At 37.5% G+C, this 13,583-nt stretch overlaps 2 protein-coding genes across 2 annotated transcripts; one reads left to right on the plus strand and one right to left on the minus strand.

The window, feature by feature from the left end:
• Nucleotides 1-478: 478 nt before the first annotated feature.
• Nucleotides 479-2,762, plus strand: LOC135644231 (IQ domain-containing protein IQM1-like). Its single transcript, XM_065161701.1, has 10 exons — nt 479-768; nt 866-980; nt 1,051-1,116; nt 1,197-1,285; nt 1,391-1,478; nt 1,558-1,695; nt 1,772-1,864; nt 1,971-2,072; nt 2,431-2,530; nt 2,755-2,762. The coding sequence occupies exons 1-10, from the start codon at nt 530-532 to the stop codon at nt 2,760-2,762; spliced, it is 1,038 nt and encodes a 345-aa protein (XP_065017773.1). The 5' UTR covers nt 479-529.
• Nucleotides 2,763-4,430: 1,668 nt separating this feature from the next.
• On the minus strand, nt 4,431-12,638 carry LOC135645890 (casein kinase 1-like protein 2). Its single transcript, XM_065164771.1, has 15 exons — nt 12,415-12,638; nt 12,253-12,293; nt 11,557-11,626; nt 11,310-11,458; nt 10,824-10,919; nt 10,665-10,735; nt 9,067-9,128; nt 8,829-8,892; nt 8,663-8,747; nt 8,453-8,579; nt 8,248-8,330; nt 8,105-8,165; nt 7,278-7,486; nt 4,591-4,883; nt 4,431-4,486 (listed from the first exon to the last, which is right to left on the minus strand). The coding sequence occupies exons 1-14, from the start codon at nt 12,488-12,490 to the stop codon at nt 4,596-4,598; spliced, it is 1,482 nt and encodes a 493-aa protein (XP_065020843.1). The 5' UTR covers nt 12,491-12,638; the 3' UTR covers nt 4,431-4,486; nt 4,591-4,595.
• Between the last annotated feature and the right edge of the window lie 945 nt (nt 12,639-13,583).

Below are 13,583 nucleotides of genomic sequence, written 5' to 3' on the forward strand. Positions count from 1 at the left end.
TCCATCCGATGCTTCTGTGCCGTCATCAGGATCGTTGGAATGAATGAATCTGATGTCATCAGGTTGAATGGACATTCATTATAGGGAGAGAGAATGATAGTGTGTCTATGAATCTAAATCCAATTAATGAAGGGATGGATCAAAAAATTCAAAGAAAATGCGAGCTGGAGTTGGTCGTGATCAGCTACGACAAAGTAGAACTGTAGTTGATGTGGTGATGTCAGTGTGAAGCTACCTGTGACATGCCGCATTAGTCCACGGTCGACATGTTTGTATACATTTGCATGTACAGTGATGAGTGACCCCTTCGTATTTCCACGATACCGCGGTTTGCTGCTTGCTTAAGGCATCTATCTATAAATGAAGCTAAGGTAAGTCGTCCGTCCTCCTGCAAAGTCATTCTTCTTGCTGTTCTTCTTCTTCTTCCTGTCGATTCTATGGGTCTGTCCTTTTCCTTGCTTTCATAGGCTTGGCTGAAACACAAGATGTTTCCGTAGGATCGATTAGCTTTGGGGAGAAAGACATCGAGATGACAATTGAGATCACTCGGCTTCAAACGATGAATGAGAGCAAGAACCAAGCCATGAACGAGACCATAACAGTTGCGGTCCGTGATCCGAAGCTCTCGAGGTGCCTTCCTGGGTTGTCTTCACCGAGGCCTTTGAGTGAGCCCGATGCAGCAGCCGCCAAGCTGCAAAGGATCTACAAGAGCTTGTGCGGAAGCAGGAGAAACCTAGCAGATTGCGCGGTCGTGGTTGAGGAGCTCTGGTCTGTCTCCACCTCTGCCACATTTTGTTTCCGGCGGATTTGTGTTTGTGTTCTACCTGTTCAGGAAATGTCTCTGATGTCATTGGGTTGGTGGCAGGTGGAAGGCATTAGATTTTGCGTCTCTGAAGCATTGCTCTGTGTCATTCTTCAACGTTGGAAAACCCGAAACAGCAGCTTCCCGATGGGCAAGGGCAAGAACTAGAGCAGCCAAGGTAATAAAAGCATCTCTCTCTCTCTCTCTCTCTCTCTCTCTCTCTGATCGATGGTTTCATCAATTTTCAGGTCGGCAAGGGTTTGTCGAAAGATGAAAAGGCTCAGAAACTAGCACTACAACACTGGCTAGAAGCTGTAAGATTCCTTGTGTGTGTCACCGTTGTTGTGCAGCTCACAACAAGAGATAGGAAAACTGAGGTTATTCTGCTGTGCAGATCGATCCACGCCATCGGTACGGCCACAATTTGCAGTATTACTATGACGTTTGGTTTGAGAACGAGAGCTCCCAGCCATTCTTGTTCTGGTGAGTATGGGGAGATCATACACTAAGCTGCCCTTTGTAAATCGAACTATATCAGTGCTTATGATCTCCTCTTTGGTCTGTCCTCGTCTCTGCATGTGAATGAAGGCTGGATGTTGGCGACGGACGGGAGATAAACCTCGACAAGTGCCCAAGAAGCAACCTTCAAGACCAATGCATTCGGTATCTCGGACCAGTATGCTCCTTGATGACCATATTTTGCATGCATGTGTTCGAGTGTTGCAGATGAATAATACTCTTCCACCCTCATGCAGAAAGAGAGGGAAGCATATGAAGTCATCGTGGAGGATGGGAGGCTCGTCTACAGGGAAAGTGGACTCCCCGTGAGCACTGTGGAAGGCTCCAAGTGGATCTTTGTCCTCAGCACATCAAGAGTGCTTTATGTTGGTCAGGTACGTAACATCAAAACCCCCAAAGCAAAGAAGATATGTCAGATACCATCATATGTTCTTCTTCTCCTGTGAGCAGAAGAGGAAGGGGAACTTCCAGCATTCCAGCTTTCTAGCTGGGGGAGCAGCTACGGCTGCGGGGAGATTGGTGGCTGCAGGAGGGGTGCTTAAGGTGCACATAAACTTTGATTTCAGCACAGGGAGAGTGCTTCATCCTTGTCGATTGATGCACAGAGTCTGAATTCTTGGTTGTCATGCATGCATGCATTCTTCTTCAGGCGATATGGCCATACAGCGGTCACTACCTCCCAACAGAAGAGAACTTCGAGGAATTCATCATCTTCCTCCGAGACAACAACGTAGACCTCAGCAATGTCAAGGTAAATACATACATATAGCTACTTCATCTATGAATAAGTTATATATATATATATATATATATATATATATATATATATATATATATATATATAGAATAGATCGATAAAAGTTTTAAGGTAATGAATTCGATCAGGCAAGTGTTCATCAAATTAAAATCGATTCAGTTTGATTCGAATTGATTAACCAAATCAAAGAAGAATACTCCTTTCAACTGAAACTGTTTATAATATTCAAGACTAAACTATCGATTAATCGATTCAAATCTTTATGAACCAATTCAGTCTCATTCGATTCGATTTTTTCGATTAAATTGGTGGATAGTTACATGCGTTGCTGCTACTACTATTCGATTCGCAGAGATGTTCTGTCGACGATGATACGTACCCCTCGTTCAGAAAGAACACCGAGGAGATGGAAGACGTCGCGACGGTTCCCAATGCAGCTCAGGAAGCAACAGGTTGGGACTTTGACATGCAAGGCAGAGTCACCATGGCGAGCGACGGTGGCACGCAGATCTTGGATGCACTAACCGATAACACAAGCATCGATCGAAGATTTTGTTCTTTTAATTATTTTTTTCGATAATATATAAATATCTATATGCATATATTATTAGATAGAGATTGATTTGATTAGGAAGCAATCTCTAATTTTTTATTGTTCTATGTTTTTGTATGTTAGACAAATAATGTACATTGCTTGAATTTTGGTAATTACATCCGATTAATTTACATTACAAGAGCTAGGTAGCATCATATCTTTCTTTTTCCTTTTCCCAAATTATATATATATATATATATATATATATATATAATTTCAAAAATATTATTTGATTTGATATCATGATAAATATTTTCATTGACTAGTAATCTAAAATATCAATCTATTTGTAAGTACTACTACATGCGAATATATCAAAAATACTGTAAACAACTGTTTTTAGTGTATCTTATTTTTGAATAGGATTATAATATTTTTATTATTAACATAAAAACATTATAACTTCATTCAATAACTTCATCTTATTTAGTGTATTATGTTTCTTTATAATAAATGATCACAAATATTGTTTCATCCTAAATCATTCAAAGTCTCACATATACATTATTTTATAATACTCCAAAACCTATAGTGAAGGTGATAGCTATGGTTAACTGGAAATTCAATTAATTGAAACTAAGTTTCAATGTTTTTTATTAGAATTATAATATTTTGATTCAATGATGAAAACATTGTAAGTCCATTAAGAAACATTGTGATTCGAAATACCTCTTTTTATGTTATTATTTTTAATAAATAAAAATAAAATATTATATGATTTTTCAAAACAAATATAAACCTAAATTTATGGTTAGGTAAAAAAAATTAAGGACTTGTCATCCTTTATTTTGAAACATGTTAAGAAATTGATAATTTTCATTCAGAATTATTTAAAGACTATCAAATAAAATATTTCATCAAAACATTAACATATTTAATAAATTTAATAATTAAGGTTTGCACAAATTTAAATTAATTAAGATTGAGATATACTATTTTTAATAAAATTACAATGATTTTAGTTTTGGATACTCAGTTCAGCTCAACCAAAAAAAAAAAAAAAAAAAAGCTGTAACTAACTGATCACAAAACATGAAACATAATAATTATACTCAAAAACATTGTAACTGATTCGATATAACTGATCAACTATTAATAAGAATAATTATAGTATTCAAAAAAATAAAACTCTCTTTAGGTATTTTAAAAATAAGAGACACTATCCCTAAAATTAAAAAAACCCAAAATACAACCATAAACCAAAGTTTTTCCCTTTTATTTTCATTAAAACAATACCTTCGTTATCAAATAGCTTGAGCTCGTGTGAGCTCACCATAAACCAAAGCTTTACTAAAATAAGTCAAAGCCAAACTCGAACATTATTTGAGGCACCAAACACCAATTTGGTAAACAATCACACTTCTCGGTGGAAGTGTGATGTCAAACTATTAAGGTTTTGCAAATAGTTGAGAGATCATCATCCTAAGATAGAAGACATCACAAATTCTAACAGAAACAATGTAAAAACAGTCCAATCTCCTGGTGGAAATTTACATTTTACAGAACGCAGAAAGTCTGCTTTAAATCTTGAATGGTAATATTTTTTATCTGTCTATCAAACATAAGAACAACAATGGAATTACGCAGACAACTAATTACATAACAAAGCAGACAACTAATTACATAACAAAGCATCACGACATGTACCGATTGAAGTATTTTTGAACCAAACTGCAGTCAAGAGCAATAATAACAAGAAGCTATAATGTCTCAGCTATAGCATATATCCTTGAACAGTTGGACGCACCTTGTTATTGTTTTTCTTACGTGGGGGCACTCCAAATCAGCAGTTCACATCAGACTAGTTGTTCCTCTTTCGTGGATCAGGCGAAAAAAAAAATGCCAAGGTGTGAACTCTTCCTGAAGGCTATGGATTTACACGGAGATAATAGAAGTTGCAGAAGGACATGCAATTACCATGATTAATTCCTTTCCTCATTATCAAAATTAAGGCCCTTAATGCCTTTGAGCGTGGACTCATAATTCTTAACTGCGGATGGTTTCTGTCCAGATGAAGTATGCTTCCGCTCTGCAGAACTGATTGCGGAACTTCTCTGAGCACTCGAAACCCTACGGGAATTCCCTGGGCTAGCCTCTGTAGCTCGAGTGTGAGATGCATCTGCATCGGTGTTCACTATGTCTCGGCTACTAGAAACAGCTGCTCGCCTCGAGGATTCACTTGACTGTCCCATAAAAGCTGAGCTGGAAAACTAATATGCATGCATTTGAAATCAGGAACTACATATACATAATCAACACATCTCTAACAAAGCTATATTAGAATCATGCACCTATTGTTTCGTTCCAAAAAGATAATCTAAAAATTTCAAGCTCAATCATAAAGTTAGATACAACCCACAAACTAATCAATATATGTCATGAGATAATCTCAGTTGTAGAATCCCGACTGAAGTTGGAAGAACTTAAATGACCAAGTAGACTATAGGAAAATTGTGTACCAGTACCTCCATTAATGATGCAAAATAGATAATCAGCTACAGATTGAAGAACATACCCTCTAATATCATAACAGTCAAATGTTTACATTCTGTGTACTTATATCAAGTACAGTTGAGAACCCTTCCAAACAGCGAGGCAGCAAAAAATTTTTGCTAATCTCAGATTCCTTACTCCCATATGATAATCGTTTTAAAAGTTCTAGTTTATAAATCTCACTTAAGTCATGGTGAGCTCAATTGTCTATTTCTGTATAATTATCAGATTCAATGTAGACATACTTTGAATCTATAAGCCAATAAGATATTAGTAGAATCACAGAATGGATCTGCATGCCATAAAAGATCTACAGTATGCATAACATGATTTTCTAACATCTTGGAATGGATCTATATGCCAATAAAGTATTAGTAAAATCATAATAAGATTTTAGACAGTTGTTATGGTGCTAGTTTAAACTGCATCCTGCAACTACTTTTAGAACTTACCGACCCTGTCGCACCCTGATTACGATTAGTCTCACATCGAAGTGGGCAAAACTAAGATTGATTTATAAGGATCTGATGAGTAGGCCGTTATCAATCTCAGCTTAAGCATTTAGATTAGTGATTTAGGTCAAACGAAGTTGATGGATCAGTGATAAAGCATAAAGGCACAAACAAAATAAATCATGCACCTAGAGTAAGAACAAATGGTTAGAGGCAGTCCTGAATAGCATTAGACTATCATAAATAAATCAAGAGGATGGTAAATATTTTACTTGAACTTATCCAAGACTTAGTTACAGTGTTTCATAAATACGAACATGATGCAAAAGAAACCACATCACCACCTCTTGTCATGAGGTGGACCACATTTGCAAGCTGAACAGACATATGCACGCTTGATTCGTCCCTAACTATCTTGTCCCCTCAAGTAGGATATTTGGGAAACTTTATCCCATGCACATAATGTAGGGATGCCCCGGCTTGTGAGCGTAAATGCCTCTGGGGTGCCAGACCCAAAGCAGACTCAAAGAGTGGGGCCCAACTTGGGGTGATGCTGGAATCGGGTAAAGAAACCAATTGATGATTTCAATGATTTAGATTGCAATTGCTATAGTACAGCAATCGAAAGTCCATGCCAGTTTCTTTCAAGATATTGGACCACTATTCACTACTTACTACTTCAATACCAATGGGCTCTTGAATGAGCATAAATGCCACAGGATACAAGTAGAAAGTCTTTATATTGACATGGTCAATGCCTCAATGACGACCTCTACACAAGAAAATTGATCATGAAAATTCAGTTTAATAATTTATATAGATTATAATCAACCATTTTTCAGTTACATTGGAGTATATCACCCTTGGAATAATTTCCAAGTAGGCTAAACTGAGATATGGACTAAAAACATCTGCAGTTCAAGAACCAAAATTAGGAAGATGATCATTTAAACAAAACATAACATAAAAAAATTGTTTTTAGTAATCTACATTCTACAGGAATCCTAAAACTTATGCTGCAGCAAACTAGATAAACATTTCAGTGGCTACGCTCCAAATATAATTCCATAGATCTAGCGTTAACCACACGGTTCACAAAGAAAAAAATATGGTTGCAAAAAGTAAAGAAAAGACCAACAACCACGAGAGCTGGCTCAAACAAGGACCTCATTTCTGACATACATAAGGTTTGTTAGGAACATCACCACTAAAGCCCTAAAATCGCAATTATATGGGGTCGGATCTTTTGCCACCATTGAGATCCATAAAGAGTTATATGTTTAGTTAAATTAAAAATATTTAAATCTTTCTTTATAGTTTCAATGTTTGTTAGGCACACATTTAGTTAATTTGCTTAATGATAAAGCCTAACTTAAAAAGCTAGTGTTGAAACGTGCACAATGGTCAGATATCTGGTTAGTTTCGACAAGAGATATATTTCTAGTTTTCAGAATATTTATGCTGTTGTTGTCTTTTAAAGTGATTATTTGAAAGACTATAAACCCACCATGGCTACTAAAATTTCATGCCAACCATGGCTAGAAGAATGAATATATAATGAAACCTTGTAAATATAGAATCCATCAGTATTGATGCTAATAGCTATGCCTGAAAAAAAAATCATAGAAAGGGGAGAACAAAACAGATCAACAAACTCACCTTAGCATCTTTACTGACAGATGGATTGTTCCCCATTGGGGCCTTCTGCTTTGTTAAGCTGCCTGAATCTAGAACTGGAGGTGTAACCCATCCCTGACGATGAGGGTCCCTCTCTTTACTGACAGATGGATTATTCCCCATAGGTGCTTTCTGATCTGATAAGCTGCCTAAATCTACAGCTGGAGGTATAACCCGTCCATGACGATGCCCTGAAATGCAATCTTTAAAATTTATTGCTCCAAATTATGAAAATGAAACAAGTAAATTCAACATGCTGGCATTACTAATAGCTTTTCTACACAGCATGAGTAATAGATTACAACAAAGATGTTTTTGTAACACATGTAACACAAGTACAACAACAAACCAGAAAAATCCCCAACTATTTGGGGCTAGCTAAATGGATCTTTTTTGTCAATAAGCTTTGTACAAAACATCTTTTGTTGAAATCAAAAGATATTCAAATTTCTACTAACAATTTCTAGTAGTTTCTTTTAGATCATCCTACCTCTCACATCACTTATATTAATTATCACTTGTCTAACTACAACATCTATAAGTCTCCTTATACCATATTCATACCATCTTAAATGAATTTTCCTTATTTTATCATGTACCATAACACATGTAACACAAATATAATAAGCAACAGAAATTTAGACTATAATTTGAACAATATATTAGCACAAGCTAATGAAGCAAACATGAGGAAAAAAAATGGAAGAAACTGAAGATAGATTCTATGAAGATTGGAGTCAATTATCAACATCAAGAACAATAGAGATAAGGTGCAATCTATTAATGAGAACAATAGAAGGAGGGATCACCAGATTGTCTATCATTGGCAAAAGCAGGAGCCAAGCCAGAGTTAGGTCCTGTACTTGGACCCTAGGGAATAGCAGAAATGGTTATCTACTTGTTCAGGATATGGAAAAAAAAAAAGAATAAATAATATATGCTTTTGACTCACAATAGCACGTGGGGGAGCACCAGATATCTGCGACTGCTGATACTTCAAAATGGTCCAATCAAATACATAATCAAACTGAAACCCTGCAGAGAATAGATACAGAAATGATTTTTACACAATTAACAAATTCTGCACCTTCTCTAGCGATTGTTTCATCAATTAACAGTAACCTTAAATTTTAACATATACGAGAAGGAAAATCAACCTTCACGGATAAAAAGTTCCCGGAACAGTCTCTTAAGATATGAATAATCAGGCTTGTCCTCAAATCTCAGTGAACGGCAATAGTGGAAGTACGACACGAACTCTGAAGGATATCCCCTACATAAAGCCTACGGGTACAACTTCTTCCGTCATCATAACCAATGGGAAAAGATCACAAAAGCTAAAGTTAATGACATAGACAATAACTTACCTCAAATGAGGTGGCAACTTTCTTTTCACTAATTTTTTCATACTTCTGCTTCTTCGTTCCTGCTTTTAGACCTTGCCATGGAAGGCTGAAAACAAAAGAAATAAAGAACCAATGAGTAAATATTCCAGAGATCGGTAAGACAAAGGGTTCTACCTATTGAACAAACCTTCCTCTCAAAAAATACATAAGAACGTATCCAAGAGATTCCAAGTCATCCCTCCTGCTTTGTTCTTAGTAGAAGAAAAACACAGTCAGAATCAAGAAGGAATAACAAACCCGAAAAAAAAAAGATCCAAAAATGCAAAGATACAAGTTATGACAGTCAGAAAACAATAAATCAAATTCTAAAAGAAATTCATTGACAAAATAAAGAAAAGGCTGATATGAGAAGATATTCTGCATACCTATGCCAAGATGTGTGTTCACACTTGCATACCTTGCTGTCCCAGTCAAGTTCTTGTTCTCTCTGCAATATATTATAATAACATCAAAACAAAAAAAGAACCTCATGTAATCTGCATCCAGCACATGATGTTATGAGGTGGAAGTATTTCATGAGAACCAAGCTCCGGAAAAACAGAGATTTCTCTCTTTATCTTTTTGTTTGTAACAAACCCAGATGTGGAACTACAAAGTCACTAGTAAATCCGTAAATATGAAAATATGATTAGAAAAATGGAGAAACGAAAACACACGACACAGGAGTGTAGACTCAGTAGCAAGGCAGTCACATCAATTCAAGAAAGAGGTGGAAAGAGGGTCAACTAAGGGAAAGAAATAACTAATAGTGAACAGCATAGGATCTGGCCCTTAATAATTCCCATGTGAAATCAAGTAATGTGAACTTGGATGCAAAATCAATACCCATGAGAATGCAGTGAGATATGATGTAACTAAAACCAAAGTTCTGCTTTTGTAATGATTATTTATCAACAGTAAAGGTATATTGTAAAAATGGTATCGATTCCAGTGATTTAAAAAGCGCTAGGCGCCAAAAGGCGCTAAGGTCCAAAAACGTCCGAGGCACTAAGCGCTCGCCCGAGCGAAGCGAGGCGCTAAAATATAAAAAATATATAATATAATTAATAAATATAATTATTTAAAATTTTAAATAAAAATAATATATTATTAATCTATTAACAATATTAAAAAATAATAATTTCAAATAAACCTAATAATATTAATAGTATACAGTATACTGTTAATAGTATACTGTTGTATACTGTTAACAATATACAAAAGGAGAAGAAGGAAGAGTGTAAGGGGGTGCTGACTGTTGACTGAGAACATAGGAAGCGGTAGCAGCAGCGGCAACGGGAGCGGGAGCGGCGAGCGGCAGCGGGAGCAGGAGCAGGATTAGGAGCGAGAGTGGCGTGCAGCGACAGCGGCGAGCAGCGGGCGCGGGAGCGGCAACGAGCAGGGTTAGGGTTGGGCAGCGACAACTGATATCGGTTTTAGTTGGTTCGATTGAACCAACTAACCACCGGAGACCGAACCAGACCTAAATCTTGGTTCGGTCGCCTGGTTTAACCCAGGCGCTCGCCCGAAGCGCCCAGCGCCTAGGCTCGGGCGAGCGCCTCTTAGAAGCGCACCGCCTGGAAGTTTAGCGAGGCGCTCGGGCCTCGCTTCGCCTCGCCCGAGCGCCTAGGCAAGCGCCCGAGCACCTTTTTAAATCACTGACCGATTCACACAAGTAAATCTTATACTGGGTAATTTGAAAATCCAAACCATCGCTCTTGATCTAAACGGACAAAAATTCACAATCAAGAATCAACATCAATCTTTGTCTTATTTGGCCACAATTATAAAAAAAGGCAAAGAAAATGTCTTATGCTATGAAGCTGGCCCCATAGAGTCGACTAGGCTGCCATCCACAGCAAATTCTATAAAAAATAAAAGTATCACGACAAGGAGCTAAAAATAACAAATCTGCCAATTTTAATCATGAAATGCAACAGGAACAACAGAAACACTTTCACGGCCAATTTTAATTAAATCTTACCTATATGGAATATGCTGATGAGATGAAGTATCCCTATACTTCTTTGCAAGGCCAAAATCAATAATATACACCTGGATGGAAAAGCAACAGCAACTCAACAAAGCAAAATATTGACCTAATCATCAGATATAAACGAAGACAACAAACTAGGAGGCACACCTGATTAGCTCGTCTACCAAGCCCCATAATAAAATTATCTGGTTTGATATCTCGGTGCAAAAAGGACTTTGAGTGCACAAATTCCACTCGATTAATCTGAAGTGAGAAATCAACAGATCAGACAAACTATATGATTTGAGAAATTCAGAACCTCATTGACATGAATATTCATAATGAATATGGTAGAAAGTGTTAGAAGTGTATTTTGGTAAACAAGGTTTAATAAGGAGCATTTCATGAGAGAACAATTATTTGGTTGACAAAATGAAAGAAGATGGACATAAATTGTTTTGTTGGGAGACAAGATATGATAGGAATCCAAAATAGAAAGCAAACTGAGGTAAATAAAGAAAAAAAGTAGAAGAAAAAAGTATAGCATGCTAGAAACAGATTAAAACAAAGCTGCAAGGATAATGCAAATGTTTCCAATGTTGAACAGTACTGTATTGTGTCAATTTGAAAAGGCACACTGCAGCGGTAACATACCATCTGATCTGCAAGCATCAAAACAGTCTTTAGAGAGAGTTTACGGCTACAAAAGTTGAATAGATCTTCCAGACTTGGTCCTAGTAAATCCATCACCAAGACATTATAGTCACCCTCAACACCAAACCATCTCACATTTGGAATTCCAGCTGCCACAACATAATAAAGAAGAAATTTGATTTATAAGTAAGAAGTTTAAAAATTTAATTCTAACTGCTTGACACCAGAAGGGTATGAATTTTATTACTTCCTCCTTGCAGGATCTTGTACAGCTTTGATTCATAGAGCAACTGGGGGTGCTTAGTCTTGATGTTTTCCTGGTCATTAGGAATAACACATGAAGACAAGAAAATTTTATCAAAGCCATTACAAGTATTTTATGCATCCAGAAGCCTGACCTAGCAAAAACCACCTTCCATGCACTCATCAAACAACTTTAAGTTTCAGCTTGTCATTGAAAGACCAAAACCAACAATAGAAAAACTACCCACAGATGAAATGCACTATACTGGGAATTATTGAAAGGAAAAAAAAGAGGAAAGAAAGTGATCAGGAAGGTCCAAGCTATGGTCCAAACAATACTGGATGGAGCTTGCTTTTCTACCAAACCTAAGGGAGATTCTGTGCATGTGATTCTATTTAACATAAAGAATTTGACAGCTTAAAGAATTTATGTAATTTAAAGAATACCATTAACTTAAACTAAAAAATAAAAAAATATCGTACAAGCATTTCCAGCTAATAAGTTTCCAACTTTAATGGAGGAAAAGAACACTCCAGGAATATTCAGAAGAACATTTACTAACAAAACAAATTCCAAACCAGAATAAATTGAGCAACAAAATAAACATAAAGAGAATGTACATTTAACTTACATAATTTAGCATGTCATTTTAAGCAAACATTACAATGACCAAAAATCTACAACACTGGCTACACTTACGAGTTTAATTGCGACTTCCTCGTTCGTTTGAATATTAGTACCTGCAACCAAGACAAGAATTCGAAATCCCCCAAAGGAGAAAACTTTAGGAGTTTCTGCAATAAAAAGCCACACAAACCAGCTCTATAACCGAAGCGATCCAAACGTAAAGCGACCACAGACCTAGATAGATCTCCCCAAAGGACCCGCTCCCGATCTTGCGACCGAGGCGGAACTTGTTTCCAACGCGAGGCTCCATCGGACGACCGCAACAACAGACAGGAGTCCCACCCGATTCAAGCTAAGAATGAAGCCACCAGAAGCCCTCCTCCACCGATCTCACGGAGCCGCACCGAATCACCCCAGACCGGAACAAAATCCCAACAGATCGACGATGCGGTGGCTGGAAACTAGATCGATGCCCAGCGATCGATGGCAGAACGAACGGAATCCGGTTTAGATCGCGGCCTTGGGGTGTCCAAATCAGACGAAACCGCTCAATAAATTAGGGTTTCATGGAAGGCGGAGGCGAAGGAGGAGGAGGAGGAGGTCGTAAATCGATCGATGCAGCGGTTGCGATAGCGGAGAAGGCACCCATGTCTTTCACACCGAATAATACCTTTTCTTAGCCGTGTTCCAACGCCGGAATCGAAGTGGGGTCGACAGTTGTCGCGTTGGAATAGCGTATCCCGCTCCGAGTCGGTCTTCACCGACCAGGGTTGAACTCAACTCCGTCATCGCCACGGAATAGCTTATCCCGCTCCGAGTCGGTCTTCGTCGGCTATTATTGAACTCAATTTTATCGTATCGAGCGACTTCGTTCGTCGTACCGTACAGACGAGTAGATATTACGTGGACGGTGCCGTGAGATGTCATCTCTTTACTGGTCCCCATCCAACGACAGAAGCACTTCCACCTCAGCGGATAAGAGGTGCACGTAAGAAATGTGAGTGCGAATATAATGAGAGGAGGCCGAGTTTACCGTGTCGGCTGTAGTTTTGACTGAGTCAACATCTCAGCATCGAAGCTTCTTTCTTTTCTGAGTCCAACTTGCTCTGCATGTCAGAATAATAGGCAGTTGAAGCTGGAAAGTCTTCGGTTGACTAGTCCATATGGCCGAATCTTTATTCGAATATTCCAATTCAGATAAAATGAAATCCACATGCATTTTATCCAACATTATTGAAACTCTCAGCCACCTCCTTCTTCAAATAAAACTTTGGTTAAATCTAGTTATAAGATCATCTAAATTATTATTATTTTTGTTTTTTCTTTCTTGTATTGCTCCTCTATTTAGAACGATAATGAATTACATGGAAGGTGTCGATTAATTTGGCTGGTAAAATCTTGAG

Source organism: Musa acuminata, chromosome BXJ3-8, assembly GCF_036884655.1.
Source record: "Musa acuminata AAA Group cultivar baxijiao chromosome BXJ3-8, Cavendish_Baxijiao_AAA, whole genome shotgun sequence".
NCBI lineage: Eukaryota > Viridiplantae > Streptophyta > Magnoliopsida > Zingiberales > Musaceae > Musa > Musa acuminata.